General features: G+C 39.3%; 1 protein-coding gene across 5 annotated transcripts in view; it reads right to left on the bottom strand.

Moving 5' to 3' along the window:
- Positions 1-18,628, bottom strand: part of CENPU (centromere protein U) — a 42,868-nt gene that overhangs the window by 1,275 nt on the left and 22,965 nt on the right. For 2 of the 5 annotated variants that reach the window (XM_017852644.1, XM_017852645.1), the window contains exons 8-12: positions 14,497-14,605; positions 6,744-6,822; positions 6,474-6,521; positions 5,221-5,282; positions 2,033-2,189 (exon numbers count right to left, since the gene is read on the bottom strand). In XM_017852644.1, the coding sequence (XP_017708133.1) occupies positions 2,033-2,189; positions 5,221-5,282; positions 6,474-6,521; positions 6,744-6,822; positions 14,497-14,605 (455 nt within the window). Of the gene's footprint in view, positions 1-2,032; positions 2,190-3,324; positions 3,359-5,220; positions 5,283-6,473; positions 6,522-6,743; positions 6,823-14,496; positions 14,606-18,628 lie in introns of those variants that run through there. The other 3 variants (XM_017852647.1, XR_001881577.1, XM_017852646.1) reach the window with 3 other exon arrangements.

Raw genomic sequence — 18,628 nt, 5'->3', positions numbered from 1 at the left:
AATCAATTAAATGTCTCAAAGGTTGCCAATCCAAATGTTCTTAATGATTAAAGTTAAAATTAGAACACAAACCCAACACAAAATAAAACACAACATCCAATTCATGATTTTGAAATAATTAACATTATGAGACGGAGTCTCACTCTGTCAGCAGGCTGGAGTACAGTGGCGTGATCTTGGCTCACTGCAATCTCCGCCTCCTGGGTTCAAGCAGTTCTCTGCCTCAGCCTCCCGGGTAGCTGGGATTACAGGTGGCCACCACCACACCTGGCTAATTTTTTTGTATTTTTAGTAGAGATGGGGTTTCACCATGTTGGCCAGGCTGGTCTTGAACTCCTGACCTTGTGATCCACCCACCTTGGCCTCCCAAAGTGCTGGGATTACAGGCATGAGCCACCATGCCCAGCCCCGATTTTGAAATAATTAAGTCAAAATTCCAGTTGCAAATTGTATCTAAGGGTGCATGATTAAATTCCCCTTACAGAATTGTATCATACTTTGCTAGTTTGCTGTTTAATATCATGTTTTCAAGATGACAGCAGAAAAGCTGTCATGCTGTGACTACCACACATGATAATGAAATTTTATACAAATATTTGACAAACTAATGTGTTCAAGCTCCCATGGGCACCTGCTCTAGGGAGGGATAAAGGGGAAGAAGTCACATTTGTCGCTAAATGTTTAGAGTAAGACATATGCCCAAATATCTACACTCAATAAGGCAAAAGTGACAGTTACGACAAGAGGAGTGCAAGAAGGCACTGAGGTCATGCCAAGAACAGGATGCTCATCCAGTGGTGTTTTCCAGACAAGGCAGAGACACTAAACCTCGCTTTTAGCCAAAGTACTATGTTCAAGCTGAATCAATGCTACAGGTAACTTCCCCAAACTTAGTAACCAAACTCCAAATCATGAGCTTTGGACTAGTTAGGTAATTAAAAAAAATACCTTTAAAAACATTCTATTTCCAGATCTCTAATATATAAACAAATCTTAGGCTCAGGAAAATTAACTTAGATCAGTGTCAAAACCTTAACATTGAATTTAGAAGAATACAAATCTGATCATAAAATATGTATACATTACATATAATTATACATATTTTATATAAAATTATATTAGGGTATACAAATTTTTTTCCTAGAACCTAAACATTTCTATTAATCTGAGGCAGATGGCGTAACAGTAGCAAAGTCTGCAGTAAAAATCCAGAAGCAACTACAAAATGTATTAAAACAATAAATGTTTTCCCATTATATTCCCTTTTAATGTTTCTTTTTTTTTTTTTTTTTTTGAGACAAGTCTTGCTCTGTCACCCAGGCAGTGGTGCGATCACAGCTCAGTGCAGCCTGGACCTCCAGGGCTCAAGTGATCTTCCCACCTCAGCCTCCTGAGTAGCTGGGACTACAGGCACGCACCACCACACCTGGCTAGTTTTTGTATTTTAGTAGAGATAGGGTTTCACCAGATCGCCCAAGGCTGGTCTTGAACTCCTGGGCTCAAGGGATCTACCTGCCTCAGCCTCCCAAAGTGCTATGATTACAAGTGAGAGCCATCACACCCAGCCTATTTCTTAGCTTCTAAAATCATACCTACCACTTATATGGGAAAATAGCTTGTTTTTCATATGTAAAAGATGCTGTGAACATGGGCTAGACAAAACAGAAAAGGTTGGTCTTTCAAACATGGCTGAGTGGTCTTATATGAATGAAAATTATAATACAGCAGAGTGTGATTTTTCAATTTAGATTTATAGACAGAATATACACTTCCCTTGATGAAATTCAGCTGTCCGAGTGAAAATATCTTACACGAATCAGCAATTCTGGACATTACTCCTCCAGCCTTCATTAAGTAGCTAAGAAAAGTGCTGATATAATGAAGTTTCACTGGCTTATAGCGATACTATTTTAGGTGGACTCTGTAATTCTGTCTCTGCGTTTGTCTTTCCCCAAAGCTTCTGATACTCTAGCATGAAAATGCCCTCCCGCAATCATCTTCTGAAGCTGGTAAAAAGTAAAATTGGAGTTACCGTTTCCTTTATGTTTGGTTCTTTTGCTTGAACATCCGAATAATCTTGATAAAGCTGTTTTAAATTAGATAAGAAATATGCTACATTCCTAAGGGAAGACTTTCTCTCTTTAAGTTCATCATATTTTGTTTGTAGTTGTTTCAGCTGTGGCTCTAACCTAAAACAAAAATAAGTGACATATAATAAAATGTACCAGCCTATCATGTGTGAAAATGAGGTTGTAAGTACACTGAGCAAGTGTGAAGAACCGGGGTTGGCCAACTAGATGACTTGCTTTGGCTCTGAAACTATGAATGTGTAAAAGATTCTGGGTTTAAAATGTAGGAAAAAAAAATCTCTGAAATACAATGCACAATGAATAATTAGCAGTGACATTCACAGAAGAATATTCCTTATAAATGTTGAAATTCATTAAGCCATTCAAGTCTTGGGAACTACTGGATCAAATGTATGTTTGACTAACATTCAGAGGCTCGTGCCGGAGGAGCCAGGCACTACAGTCTAACACAGAAACCACGGACAAAAAGCTTTCCCAGTGCTCCTTCCTCTTATCAAATCTTGTCCACTTTCCAAAGTCTAATAAAACCAGTGTAAGACGTTCAGTGCCTGGATGAAAACATGGGACCTTGGGCAAACTGTTTCATCTCTCAATGGCTGAGTTTCTTCACCTATAAAATAAAAAGGTATAACTTGGGTTTTATGGACCAACAAAAAAATGAGGAGCAAAGGCGGCAAATTTTGTATTTTGCCAAATAAAGATTTAAAACACAACTATTCTCTAATATAATTTAATAAAACATTTTTTTTTTTTTTTTTTTGAGACGGAGTCTTGCTCTGTCACCCAGGCTGGAGTGCAGTGGCATGATCTCAGCGATTCCCCTGCCTCAGCCTCCCAAGTAGCTGGGATTACAGGCGCCCACTACCATGCCCAGCTAATTTTTGTATTTTTAGTAGAGATGGGGTTTCAACATGTTGGCCAGGCTGGTCTCAAACTCCTGACCTCACTGATCCACCCGCCTCAGCCTCTCAAAGTGCTGGGATTACCGGCTTGAGTCACGAAAAGTCTTCCTTAACAATCCTTTACACTGAACAAATGCAGCGCTGGGGAAAACTCACTACTGAGCTGGCAGTCGTGGTCAGGAGTGCTGGATTTGGAGTCAGTCAGCTGACAGTGAATCCTGGCTCCCCCACTACCTAGGGCTGCGCCCGTGGGCAAGTTACCTTCTTGTGCCTTAAGTTTTCATATAGCAAGTTAAAATAATGATATACCATAGTTTTTCTTATTATGCCTTTTCAAAATATACTTCTCAACTTCTAAATTTACATCTGGAAAAGAAACAAAAGTCAGTCTTTAAAACATGTCTCAGGCCGGGTGCGGTGGCTCATGTCTGTAATCCCAGCACTTTGGGAGGCCGAGGTGGGCGGATCACGAGGTCAGGAGATCCAGACCATCCTGGCTAACACAGTGAAACCCTGTCTCTAATAAAAATACAAAAAAAAAATTAGCTGGTGTGGTGGCGGGCGCCTGTAGTCCCAGCTACTTGAGAGGCTGAAGCAGGAGAATGGTGTGAACCTGGGAGGCGGAGCTTGCGGTGAGCGGAGATAGCGCCACTGAACTCCAGCCTGGGCAAGAGTGAGACTCTGGATCAAAAAAACCCACAAAAACTCATCTCAGTACTCTCACATTGAAGACAAGTGTAACCAGGCACGGCCTGACTATAGCTATAACCACTTGTCTCATAGGACTGTGATGATGAGTTAGCATAGAAAGTGTTTAGGAAAGTGCCCTGCCACATAGGAAGCTTGTAAATGTTAGCTTTCCTTATTGTACTTGCCTTTAGTTTTCTTATTTTGGTCTGGGTCAATGAAAACCTTACCATAGGCCAGCACCTGTCCAGAGACTCGATTTAGAAACCAACAGATTAGACAACTGCTTTCTCCCCCTTAAACTCCTGTGGCAGTCTCTCTTTTTTCTTTTTTTTTTTTTTTGAGACACAGTTTCACTCTGTCACCCAGGCTGGAGTGCACGGCAGGATCTTGGTTCCCTGCAACTTTCGCCTCCCAGGTTCAAGTGATTCTCGTGCTTCAACCTCCCCAGTAGCTCGGATTACAGGTGTGCGCCACCACACCCGGCTAATTTTTGTATTTTTGAGATGGGGTTTCACTATGTTGTCCAGGCTGGTCTCAAACTCCTGACCTCAAGTGATCCGCCCACCTTGACCTCCCAAAGTGCTGGGATTACAGGCGTGAGCCACTGTGCCTGACCTAGCAGGCTCTTTTTAAAAACTTAGTTTTGAATGAGTTTTTTAAAGTTTCAACTTTTAATTATACACATTATTTTCTGATAATATCACTTTCTTTCTCAAGCTATTTTTAAGCTCAGGAACAGACAGCACATCTAGCACTGTTTTATTACCAAGCCTCTAGCTTTCATGACAGCCGTGGCCTCAAAACATACTTATGGGCTGCCACCTGATGTGTGCTCCAGTCTTCCTAACCAGAAATTGGGGGCAGCCCTGGCCTGCAGGGCCTGGTAAGTTCACCTGGCCCACACTTGGGAGTGGATTCACATGCATGCCACTCTAAGGCATACCCTTCGACAATAACAACATAAACAACAACTGTCAACACTTACACAGCACTTATTGCGTGCGCCTGTCCCTATGGCGTACTTTCTATATATGTACTCATCTAATTTCCACAGCACTCTATGTTTTTCACATATGAGCAAAAGTAACCAAAGACAGAGGCAGAATTTGAGAATACCGAAGTCTAGGTATGATGATGATTATGCCTATATACAAAAGAGGCAACTGAGACACTGGGACATCAAATAACTTGGTCAAGGTTGCGCAGCCAGTAAGTGGCAGAGCTTGGGTACAACCCAAGCAGTTCAAGCAGTTAATGCTTAGATTCTAGAATTCAACCCAGGCAGCTGAATTCTGGAATCTAGGCATTATATCTCTTAAGGCTAGAGCTGAGAAATCTGTGGAGATAGATCAATGTGGAATTCTCCTTTGCCAAAAGGTGGGGCAACTAGGCAACATACCCTGCCTTCACTGAGTATTGGAGCTTGAAGATAACCTGGGCTTTAATACAACACAGCAGCAAGTGTCACTCCCCTAAATGACACATCATAATTACATCCTTTTAGGTAAGTGCTCAAACAGGATTTGATAGTATCTTACCGAAGCAGTTCATCCTGGACTTCAATCATACGCTGCCTTTTCTTTTCGATATCTGAAATCATCTAAGTAACACAATCATTTGTGTTAAAATTAATTTGTAACTGTTTGAGCACTGCCACATATGCTGCCAGGTAATGAAGTGCAGTGGAAAACAAGACAGACCCAATTCTTACCATCACAGACTTTGGTCTAATGGGGAAGACAGACATTACACAGAAACAATATGTATTTACAACCTGTGATATGTGCTATAAAGGAAAAGAAGAGAGAACTCTGGAAAAGAAAAGCAGGGGTATCTACTTTAGAATGACCAGAGGAAAGCAGGAGGAAAGCAGGGGCCAGGTCTTTACTGGACCCTGTGACCTGTAAAGTGAGGAGATTTTATCTAGGTGCACTAGGAAACTATCAAAGCAGGGGAGTGTTGTGATCCGCTCTGTATTTTAAAAGGAACATTTCAATATATTTTATTATCTTAGTCATCGAGTCACTTTTAGTGACTACCTAATACTCCACTGTTAGACATTCATGTTCCCATTCGGTAATAAGCAATGCAGAAATGACCAATAAAAGATTAAAACTGAAAGAAAAACAAAAACATCCTAGAGCTTGCAATCACTGGAAGGAAAATGTATATATTTCAAGTCTAGTTCTATTTTAAATGCAGAGGTGGACTTCCACTCCTGGATTCACCTCTGACGCTCAGAGGCCATTTGGTCCAACCGTTTCCAGGTAAGCAAAGGAGACTCTCGTGTTGGCTGGCTTGTCACCCGCTGCAGACCCAGTGGTGTACAGTTTATAGGTGGTATAGCAATGAAGCAGCAAAGCCAGGACTAGACATGAGGTCCCCAGGCTGTCCTACCTGGGACAGTTCTTTATTCTAAAAGGTTGTGCTTTTCGACGTCCTCAAAAGCAATAAATATATATTAATATTTATCCATATAAGTGGTCATTTTGGACTTGGTAGTCTTTTAAAAGCTAACTTTGTGACATTAATAAAAGGCTTAAATTTTTGTCTTTAATTATAAAAACAATTATTTTGACACTTGTGCAGCCTTAGGAAACAAAAGTGACTAGGATCCCCATTCCTTACCTTGCATTAATAATACCAACCATATCAACCACAACATCAACCAAATAAAAGCCTGACAAGATTATGAAATCACACTCTAAAGGCTGTAAACCCAGAGTCAAGTCTTTACACAACCCTACATGTTAGTATTGACTCTATGACTCTGATCACATACATAATTTACCTTAGCATTCTTCCTTTTCAGATTTTTCAACATCTGGCTTTCTTTAAGCTACACAAAACAAAAAATACATATGTACATTATTTTCCAAAAGTAAATGTTAGTTTCACATGTATCACATTCAGTTTAAAAACAGTTATGTGGAATATGAATAGTTCTAATGAGTTTATTACCATACTGCCAACAAATGCAAGCTTTTCTAAGACAACAATATGCTGCTTCAGGATTAGTGAAAAAAACCTTAGACCAACAAATTCATGTCAGTGAGCTTACCAATTTGATGACTTGTTCTTTAACATTAAAGTAAAATATGTCGATGGCTGCCCTACAAGCTCTAGATTCTGTTCTTTCTCTGTAGAGGAATTAAAAAAAAAAGTCTAAGTACCATGATGGATTTTGAAAGGTGTTTCATTTGCTTAGCATATAAACAAACATGTACATACAATTTGGCATATACTTTTATTTTGAAAATATCTTTAATCTCATTTTTTTATAATTTCAATTTTTTAGATTAAGGGATTTGTTATATGGGCATACTGCATGACACTGAAGTCTGGGGTACAACTGACCCCATCACTCAGGTAGTGAGCATGATACCCAACAGGGTGTTTTTCAGTCCTTGAATCCCTATTCCCTCTAGGAATCCCCAGGATCTACTGCTGCCATCTTTATGTCCATGTGTACCCAATGTTTAGCTCCCACTTATAAGCGAGAACACGCAGTATTTGGTTTTCCATTCCTGCAATAATTCACTTCGGATAATGACTTCCAGCTGCATCCATATTGCTACAAAGGACATGATTTTGTTCTTTTTTAGAGCTGTGCAGTATTCCATGGTCTACATATACCATATTTTCTTTATCCAACCCACAGTTGATGGGCACCTAGGTTGATTCCGTCTTTGCTATCATGGATAGTGCTGTGATGAACATATGAGAGCACCATTTTAACTAACTAAGATGGCAATGTTCAGCCTGAAAAAAATACTGGAAACACGTATCAGCAAAAGAAAAAGAACAAACACATTTTTCCGTAAGCCCTCTGGTACGGGGTCATCTTAATTCCCTGATACTAAACAACCTCACAGGTGATACCAAGTAAGGTAGAAATGCTTATGGCTAATCCCAGTCTTTTCCTACTACCTGATAGACCCAGCAGACTTTATTCCCTCCCTCTTTGCCTGTTAGCAAAAGGAGGAGCAACTGTGTAACACATTTGGACTAGCCAAAAAGTAGCCATAAATCAGGTGTTAGTTCTTCAGAAACTATACAACTGACTAAAAGAAACTGCCTCAGGTCTCTGTCGCTGGGGAGAAGAGATCTGGTGGCCAGTCTCTGATTCTTCTGGCTTGGCTCACTCACCCATTAAGATGGCTATTATTTTAAAAAACAGAAAACAACAAGTGCTGGTGATAAAGTACAGAAATAGGAACCCCTGTGTTGCTGGTGGAAATGTAAAACGATATAGTCACTGTGGAAAATAGTATTGGCAGTTCCAAAAAAAACAAAAAATAAAATAAAATAAATTAATTAAACATAGAATTACCACATGATCCAGCAATTCCTCTTCTAGGTATATACACAAAAGAATTGAAAGCATGGGCTTGAATATCAATTGTACATCAATGTGTGTAGCAGCATTATTCACAATAGCCAAAAGGTGGGAACAACTCAAGTGTCCACTGATAGATGAGTGGATAAAGAAAATGTGTTAAAATCATGACCATAGAACAATGTCTCAGTCAACAATGGATGGCACATACAATGGTAGACCCATAAGACAACAATGGAGCTAAAAATATCTTATCACCTAGTGACACTGTTGCCATCAAAATGTCATAGCACAATGCATTATTCACATACTTGCCACGATGCTGGTGTAAACAAATCTATAGTGTTGCCTAGTTGTGTATATAGTTAGGTATACTACACAATACTTGATAATAAATTACTAAGTGCCCCAAACAGGTATAACATTTTTTATCTTTATTTTTTTTGAGATAAGGTCTCACTCTGTCACCCAAGTTGGACTGAGTAGTGTGATCATGGCTCACTGCAGCCTCAAACTCCTCGACTCCAGTGATCCTCCTGCCTCAGCCTCCCGTGTAGCTGGGATTACAGGCATATGCCACCATGCCTGCCTAATTTTTAACTTTTTTGTAGAAAATGGGTCTCATTATGTTGCCCAGGCTCATTTTTTATCTTTTATACCATATTTTTACTGTACCTTTTCTATGTTTAGATACACAATTTACCATCATGATACAATTACCTACAGTATTTAATACAGTAACATAGTATTGAATGAACTTGCTGTCCAAGTGTGTATCCTGGGAGGAACAGGCAACACATCATATAGCCACGGCATGTACTAGGCTACACCATCTAAGTTGGTGTAAGTACACTCTACGTTAACACAATGACAAAACTGCCTCAGGATGCAGTCCTCAGAACACATCCCTGTTGTTAAGTAACATGAATGGGTATTCATATGACTGAATATGACTCCACCTTAAAAAGTAAATTCTGACACATGCTCTGACATGGGTGAGCCTTGAGGACATCATGCTGAGTGAAATAAGACAGTCACAAAAGGACAAATATTGTATGATTCCACTCATATGAGGTACCCAGAGCAGTTAGATTTACAGAGACAAAGTAGAATAGTGATTGCTGGGGGAGGGAGGAATGAGGAGTCATTGCTCAAATGGGTACAAAGCTACCATTTCATAAGGCTTTAGTTCCAGAGATGGGTTGCTTAACAAGGTGCACACAGTTAACACACAATAAAAGGAAAATATTTCTACACTTCACACCTATCACAATGGCTAAAATAAAAATTAGTGAGAACACCAAACGCTGGCAAGGATGCAGAGAATCTGGATCATACACCATGGAAAACAGTCTCAGTCCCTTACAAAACTAAACATGCAATTACCATATAACCCAACAACCGCACTCTCGGGCATTTATTCCAGAGAAATGGAAGCTCAGGTTCAAACAAAAAAATGTATACAAATGTTCACAGCACTGTGTGTGTAACAGCCCAAAACTGGAAACAACCCAAATTCCTTCAATGGGTGAATGTCAAACCATGGTGTATCCATGCCATGGAACGCTACCTAGCAATGCAGTGGAATGGAACCATACAACAGCTTGGATGAATCTCCAAGGCATTATGCTGAGTGGAAAAAAGCCAATCCCAAAAGGTTGCACACTATCGAGTTTCATTTATATAACATTCTTGAAATGATGAAATGACAAATGGAGAACAGGTTCGTGGTTTCCAGGGCGTGGGGCTGTGAGTGTAGCTATAAAAGGGCAACCTGAGGACAGAGGGGGCATGAGAACACAAGAATTCTGGCGGTGATGCAATACACAAACCTATACATATGATAAAATCCCTATATTATTCCTCACAACTGCATGTGATTCTACAATTATCTCAAAAGAAGACATTTAATTTAAAAAAAAATAAAGTTGTAACTTGTTATTATACATTGAACTAAACAAAAAAATTCATGAATGAGGTATTTCTATACATGCATGTTCATAGAATAAGCATGTTCATAGCAACATTATTCACAACAACAGGTGGAAGCCACCCAAGTGTGCACTGATGAATGAATGGAGAAACAGTGAACGGAGGGACGGTCATCTGTGTATACACAAACACAGCCTTAACAAAGAAGGAAATTCTGATGCATGCTATCACACAGATGAGCCTTGAGGACATGCTAAGTGAAATAAGTCAGTCACAAAAAGACAAATACTGGATGGTTCCATTTATGTGAAGTATTCGAAGTAGTCAAATTCCTAGAAACAGAAAGTAGAAGGGTGGTTGCCAAGCACTAGAGATGGGGTGAAGAATAGAACATTGTGATTTAATGGGTACAGAATGTCAGTTGTGCAAGATAAAGAAGTTCTGGAGACTGGTAGCACAACAACATGAATATACTTAACACTACTGACCTGTGCACTTAAAAACACTTAATGGCAAATTTTATGTTATGTGTATTTTAGCACAATTAAAAATTTACATAAGTCCCACTTAAAAAAAAAAAGAATTTCTAATGTAATATAAATATCAAATCATTATTTTCAGATATTAGAATATTTTTTAAATATAGCCAGTCATCATGGCACATGCCTGTAATCTCAACTACTCTGGAGGCTGAGGTGGGAGGATCCCCTAAACCCAGGAGTTAGAGACTAGCCTGGGCAACACAGTGAGAGCCCATCTAAAAAAAGTTTTTTTTTTTTTTTTTTTTTTTTTTAAATAAGAAAAGCTGGTCAGGCCTCTCCGCATATGGCTTGTAATGATAAATCGATGGATTCTTTCAACCACAAAGGTGATGGTCTACACAAGACAGCTCTTCCAAATTCTAGCAACTTAAACATCTGGCAAAATTCAATTAATTGAATCAGCTATAGAATATTCTCAGCGTTTGTAATGTTGCATTTCATGGCATACTTCCCTACTTATACATAAACTGCTTATCGTCAGTTTATACTGATATAACAGTGAAGCTATTCAGGTCTGAGTGCTAGGTACAGGATATTAAAAACAGACCCTTAAATAGTTGTTGACTTAATTTTGAAAGAGTGAAGTGTTGCACATGGCTGAGAACACCACATTGTTAAGGAAACAAAATGAGATCAGTGATTCACCAGAATTCTTATTTGGTATGACAAAAATACAAGGTTATACTGCAATGTTATATAAGTCTAAGAAAAATACTATGCCTCTTCTAAATCATTTCTTATATCAAGAACTTACTACCCACTGCAGCAACTCAGACCTCTGTCCCTGTGTCCTTACTATCCACTGGGTAGTAAGTTCTTGACATAAGAAATGATTTAGAAGGGGACAATGCCATTTTCCCTAAAACATCAGAAATCTATAATAAGCTTCCTATAAGAGATTTGTGAATAGGAAAAGGATAACACGAGCAAGATGGTCTTGGGTGTGTTAACTGTGCTAGTTTTAACAGGAAACTGGCTCTGGAATATACAGAAGAGTAAAACAGGTACTTCCCACAATGATAATGATGAATTGGCATGACAGGCTGGCTCCTTTCCCCAAGCTCACCCAGAACTACAGAGGGAATACCACAGAGAAAATGGAGAAAGCTGTGAAAACCCTGAGGGGGAGGTCATGTAGAGAGGATAACTACTGTGAGGAGTGGCGCTGTGGCCAGGGGAGGAATAGACAGCTGCGGGAAACTGACTCCTGCCTCTTCCCATCACCAATCTCATCAACAGTGTGCCTGCTCTACCCCCAGTCCCGTCCCCTGCAGCAACTCAGACCTTGGTCCCTGTGTCCTCATCAAGACTGAAACTGGGGTTGAACTTGTGGGGCCTAGAGAAAAACATGGGAGGCTGACTGACTTTGGGCAGCTGTTTCCCCACCCTTCCCCAGTCAAACCCTCAGACTGGAGAATGATGACCCACAGAGTCCATCTTTTCTTCCTGCTGCTCCTCTCTGGAGGGTGAGGAGTGAAGTACTGACCTGACAGGCTGTTTTGTGAGATGAGTAGCTGAGGCTGCCCACCCTAAGGCTTACCCCACCCCCTGCACTCACAGGCACTAACAGAGACTGGATTTTGGCCTTCTTCTATACATACTGTCTGACAGAAGGGGACAGGCCCACGGGAAAATAAGCTCAGAGAATGGAATAACAAGATGCTGGAGGAACTCAACCATTTCAAAAGGAAAACACATATTATATCCGAAACCTTACCAGAAGCAGGTATTTTAGAATAGCTGATTCAATAATTTGAAATTAGCCCAACAGATATTCTAAGGAAGATATTAGCAGCATAAAACACGAATACAAGACACAAAAAAAGCAGCAGAAATAGCTGGACATGATGGCTCACACCTGTAATCCCAGCACTTTGGGAGGCAACAGTGGCTGGATCACTTGAGGTCAGGAGTTACAGACCAGACTGGCCAACATGGTGAAACCCCGTCTCTACTAAAAATACAAAAATTAGCTGGGTGTGGTGGTGGGTGCCTGTAATCCCACCTACTTGGGAGGCTGAGGCAGGTGAATCGCTTGAACCTGGGAGGTGGAGGTTGCAGGGACTGAGACTGCGCCATGGCACTCTAGCCTAGGTGACAGAGTGAGACTCCATCTCAAAAAAAACACAAAAAACAGAAAACAAAAAACAAATATAATAGAGAACTCAACAGATGGGACAAATGGCAGACTGGATATTTCTAAGAATTAGAAAATCTAATTTCTTAGACTGAGGAAATCTCCCAGTGAATGAAGCAAAGGATAATAAGATAACAGAAAAGAAAATTAGGATAAAAATATTTTAAATTCTTATAATTAAAAAAAGTAATTTGTTCAGTAGCAATAGATTAAAAAAATTTTTAAAAACCTTGGAATGAAAAGTTCAGGTTCAATATAGTGAAATTTAAGAATATCAAAGAAACAAAATAACAGTTTAGGGAGCTAAACAACAGATCACATTCAAAGAAAAAAGAATTAGATAGACATCAAATTTTCCAAAAGCAACACTCAATGTAAAAGAATATAAAGTTTCCAAAGTATTTAAGAAAATAATTTAGAACATAAAATATTATATCCAGCTAAGCTGTCAGTCAAACTCAAGTATAATAAAAATAATAAATATAATAATAAATAATCAGAAGGTTTAGAAATAATAAAAATAATCAGAAGGTTTAGAAGTTTTGCAACATAAAGAGCCACACTGTGGTGTTGGATGAAATATTTAAATAAGAGAAAATACTTATCTACAGGATATTGCAAGAAAATATCTGAGATAAAAGTGATCAAATACCTAAGTAAATTTTGTTGTCTTAAAAACAGAGACAAACACACACAACAGAAGGGGAAATTCTATGTACCTTAATTTAGAATTAAAGGTGGTGTTATAAATACAATTTTTTTAAGTTAAAAAAAATTCAGAACATCAAAAGTAGAATAAAAACGTTAAAGAAGTAACAATATATTAACATATTGTTCAAGATATATCAATAATTACAATAAATGTTAATGGACTAAACTCAAGAGTTGAAATTCAAGGACTGATACACTGGATTTAAAAAGACTAATAAAGAAATTAAAATTTAAGGTAGCAAAAAGGTTGGAAGTAAAAGAAATTAAAAAGAATGTAAAATCTGGCCGGGCGCAGTGGCTCACGTCTATAATCCCAGCACTTTGGGAGGCCGAGGTGGGCAGATCATGAGGTCAGGAGATCGAGACCACCCTAGCCAACATGGTGAAACCCTGTCTCTACTAAAAATGCAAAAATTAGCTGGGCCTGTTGGCACACACCTGTAGTCCCAGCTACTTGGGAGGCTGAGGCAGGAGAATTGCTTGAATCTGGGAGGTGGAGGTTGCAGTGAGCCGAGATCTAGCCACTGTACTCCAGCCTGAGGACAGATCGAGACTCCATCTCAAAAAAAAAAAAAAAAAAATCTGGCAAATGCTAGCAAAAGAAAACTATGATGCATATTAGTATCAGGTAAAATAAATCTTAAGACAAAGTATGTTTAGGAATAGAGTGTGTGACCAACTAAAATGTTCAATCTGCAAGACAGAGCAATTTTACACAAGATTTTCCTAATAGTCTCTAAACATATACAGCACAAATGAATAGAAGTACCAAGAAATACTGAACATAGATCCAATAATTAGTCTATCTAGATCCAATGATTTGAAATACCACACAGATCATGTACCAGGTCATGAAGAAAGCCTCAAAATTTAAAAAAAAAAAAAAAAAAAGTATCACCAGACCATGATCTTTGACCACAACATATTTAAGATAGAAGGTTAATACACAAATATAAATTTAAAAGTCTACATATTTGGGACATTTAAAAGCATATGAATTCTTCAAAGAATTAAAGAAACAATTATAATAAATGTAAAAATATCTAAAACAATGACAATGAAAATAGTACATAACAAAAACTGTATGATGAGCAAAAACAGTGCTTCAAGGGAAATTTATCAGGTAAATATACCACATCATCAAAAGACTTACTTATGCTCTAGGTGGGTTTTCTCAAATTCAGGCAAAACAATATTCAACTCCTTGATGTCACTGGTTTTCATTCCTTCTGGACACCAAACGTGCACAGTGTCAGAAGTATCTAGAATATTAAGATAAGTTAACATGCTGGTTATTCATATTTTGGCTGTCGGTCCAGGGTTCTGAAAGCCTGCCACAAAAATAGTCTCACCAAATTGTAAAAGATAGCTGCAGCTGAACAATCAGAGAGGAGGCGCCGTACTCACTTCTTATCCCTGTGCAAAGTCTTGCAAACCCCTACATACACTTTCACTTTAACTGCTATTTTGCTGGTTCTCCTACTTTTGCTAAAGCAGCCAAAAGCATTGTTGCCTTTTAATCACCTTACTGTATCTTTATTTAGTAGTGTGCTGTTATTTAACATCACTGGGGATAAGCTCTTCATTGTTAGCTGTATTTTCTGAATTTTAATCTATCTGATAGGCCACTTGTAGGATACAGCAAGATTACTCAGTGTATTAATTTAAATAATTTGTTGTAATATACAGTACTATACCAGACGGGGATCTGAAGACAGACTTTGGTTCTAGTTTGAGCTTCTTTCTTACTAGTCATAAGATCTCAGGCAAGTCAGTTAACCTTCCAGAGGCCGTTTCCTCAATGATAAATGGAATAAAAGAATGCTCTCCCTTTTATTATGAGACTCAAGCAAGAAAATATCTGTGAATGCATTTACAAAAACTATAAATTACTATACATCTGTAAGGTGTTATTATCAAATTTCCAAAGCATACCCCAATTTTTTTTTCTTTAAAAAATTTTTTTTGAGACAGGGTCTCACTCTGTTGTCCAAGCTGCGGCACAGTAGCATGATCAGCACTCATTACAGCCTCGAAGTCCTAGGCTCAAGTGATCCTCCCACCTCAGCCTCCCAAACAGCTGAGACTACAAGTGTACGCCACTATGCCTGGCTAGTTTTGAAAATTTTTTGTAAAGGTGGGGTCCCACTATGTTGCCCAGGCTGGTCTTGAACTCCTGGGCTCAAGCAGTCCTCTCACCTCAGCCTCCCAAAGTGCTGGGATTACAGGTGTACCCACCATGCTCGGCCCCCAGTTTTTTGTATGTTAACAGAAGCCATTGGCAGGAAAGTCTACTCTTCTTCCATAATTAATTCTTTGTTTAATACTGCAAAACTGACAAACATACTGAGAGTTTGTCTCCAGATTCACAATGATCTGAGTGCAACTCTTGGCTCTGGTGGATTAGTAACAGCCACCAATTCTTTCCCACTCTTCCCTACTTCCATTCCCTTGAATCTGGGATAGCCCCCTATAACTGGCTTGATCAACAGAGCATGAAGGAGTGAAAGGCCAAGTCTCAGGGTATCTGCAGCTTCTGCTTTACACTTCCTGCAATGCTCCCTCTAGGACATCAACTGTCACATGAAATTCTGACTACCAAACAACAGGCAAGCCCAAGCTAGCCACTTAAAAAGAGGCCACATGCTGGAGGAACAAGGCACCAGATAGATGAAAACAGTCATCTTAGACCTTCCACCCTAGCTCGGCCATTAAACGAACAGAATTGCCCAAAGCAAAACTGTAAGCAAATAAAACGATGACCGTTGTCAATCAGGGGCTGGCAAACTTCAGTGAAGTGCCAGATGGTAACTACTGTTGGCTTCATGGGCCAACTGTTCAACTCTGCCATTGTAGTGTGAAGGCAGCCACAAACAATCCACAGAAGAGTGAATCTGGCTGTGATCCAATAAAAGTTCATTTTCAAAAACAGGCAATGGACTAAATTTGAATTGTAGATATAGATTTTTTTTTTTTTTTTTTTGAGACAGTTTTGCTTTTGTTGCCCAGGCTGAACTCTGCTTCCCGGGTTCAAGTGATTTGCCTATCTCGCCCTCCCGAGTAGCTGGGATTTACAGGCATGTGCCACCATGCCTGGCTAATTTTTGTATTTTCAGTAGAGACGGGGTTTCACCATGTTGGTCAGGTTGGTCTCGAACTCCTGACCTCAAGTGATCCACCCGCCTTGGCCTCCCAAAGTGCTGGGATTACAGGTGTGAGCCACCGTGCCCGGCCTACACATAATTTTTTAGATTAGTAAGTTTTAAGGTAGTTTGTTAGGCATTAACACACCCAAAACACTGGCTGAACCCACTTATGGCTGTGTAAGCTCAGACAAGTTTTTTAACCTAAGACCTCAATTTTCTCACCTGTAAAAATGGGGGAAATAATACCTATACTTCACAGGTTTATTATAAGAATGAGAGAGAAGATAACATTAAACACTCAGTATAATGACTGGCACACAGTAAATACTTTGCTGTCTTTGTTGCTACTAATTTATAAAATAGAAACGGTAGGAACAGAAGTTAGTAAAAAGTATTCCAATAATACTTCCAGGCCAGACCCATAACACTGTTACCCACAATTCTGCCACCACCCCAATATACATAAATCCCTACTCACCTAAACTCAGTTCACCATGATTTTTAGAAAAACCAGTAATCTGCAAAAAGTAGTTCTGCATTTATTGATTGATTGATTGATTGATTGATTGAGACAGAGTCTCACTTTGCTGCCCAGGCTGGAGTGCAGTGGCACGATCTCAGCTCACTGCAAGCTCTGCCTCCCGGGTTCACGCCATTCTCCTGCCTCAGCCTCCCGAGTAGCTGGGACTACAGGTGCCCACCACCACACCTGGCTATTTTTGTATTTTTGGTAGAAACAGGGTTTCACCGTGTTAGCCAGGATGGTCTGGATCTCCTGACCTCATGATCTGCCCACCTCAGCCTCCCAAAGTGCTGTGATTACAGGCATGAGCCACTGCACCCAGCCTAGTTCTGCGTTTATAAAAGACAGTATCTAAAGGTCTTATTAGTTTAAATAAAATCTTCCTTAAGTTCTCAGGACCAACAGATTTTTTTTTTTAAGTTTAATTAAGAACTGTATATCCAAGCTATCTACTCTTACTGAACATAACATTTATTTTGGCATCAGAATTGATCTATGATGAGTTATTTTATACATGAGAACATTTATATATGCATAATATAAATATGCATAATAAAAGGGATGCCCATAGGACCACGGTACAACTTAAGAAGGAGAGCACTGGTCAGGTGCGGTGGCTCACGCCTATAATCCCAGCACTTTGGGAGGCTGAGGTGGACAGATCACCTGAGGTCAAGAGTTCAAGACCAGCCTGGCCAATATGGTGAAACCCCTTCTCTACTAAATAAAAAAAAAAATCAAAAAATTAGCCAGGGCGTGGTGGCAGGCGCCTGTAATCTCAACTACTCATGAGGCTCACGCAGGAGAATCGCTTGAACCTGGGAGGCAGAGGTTGCAGGAAGCCGAGATCATGCCATTCACTGCAGCCTGGGCGACAAGAGCAAAACTCGGTCAAAAAAAAAAAAACAAAAAAAAAGAGAGCATTAATAAGACACTGGAAGCACTCTGCGTACCTGATTCCAATGCCTTCTGAACTTTGTGTTTATCATCATATTACTCTTTGTTATAATTTTATTGCACACAAATATATTCCTAAACAATGTGGAGTTTAGAATGTTTTTGACCTTTTTACAATTGCTTATGCACCAGTAAAAGTTCTGCTTTTGTATTCCACTCCATATGTATACAACAATTTATCTATCAATTCTAATGTGATAAGTTGTTTGCAGTATTTTGCTAGCATGAAAGACAATGCCAAGAGCACTCATACACATGATACACAGACACGTTCAAGAATTCCTCTAGTAAATACACCCACCAGCAACTGCTAGGTTTCAAAGTCTGCATATTTTTTCAACTTTGCCAGAGAATGGCCAAAATTATTTTCAAAGTGCTTATATCTCTTCATATCTGCAGTGATTAAGGATCTCCACTGGCGACATCCTCATTAAATATGGACTCTTGAGAGGCTAAAATATGTGCCAAACTAGGAGGTGCAAAAGAGTGTCTCACTGTAGCTGTGAATTTAAATTTCTGTGATTAGGAATGCACTCCCTCCAAATGTTTATTTTACTATTTCCTCTTCTGTAAAAATGTTGGTGTCATCTGCCCATTTTCTACTAAGTTGTATTTTATTGATACTCCTGTATTTTCTCTAAAAATTGTCCAATTTTACC

The sequence above is a fragment of the Rhinopithecus bieti genome, unplaced genomic scaffold, assembly GCF_001698545.2.
Source record: "Rhinopithecus bieti isolate Rb0 unplaced genomic scaffold, ASM169854v2 scaffold_35307, whole genome shotgun sequence".
NCBI classification, from domain to species: Eukaryota; Metazoa; Chordata; class Mammalia; order Primates; family Cercopithecidae; genus Rhinopithecus; species Rhinopithecus bieti.
The sequence above is the reverse complement of the archived record's forward strand: the minus strand, read 5'-3'. Positions and strand labels throughout refer to the sequence as shown.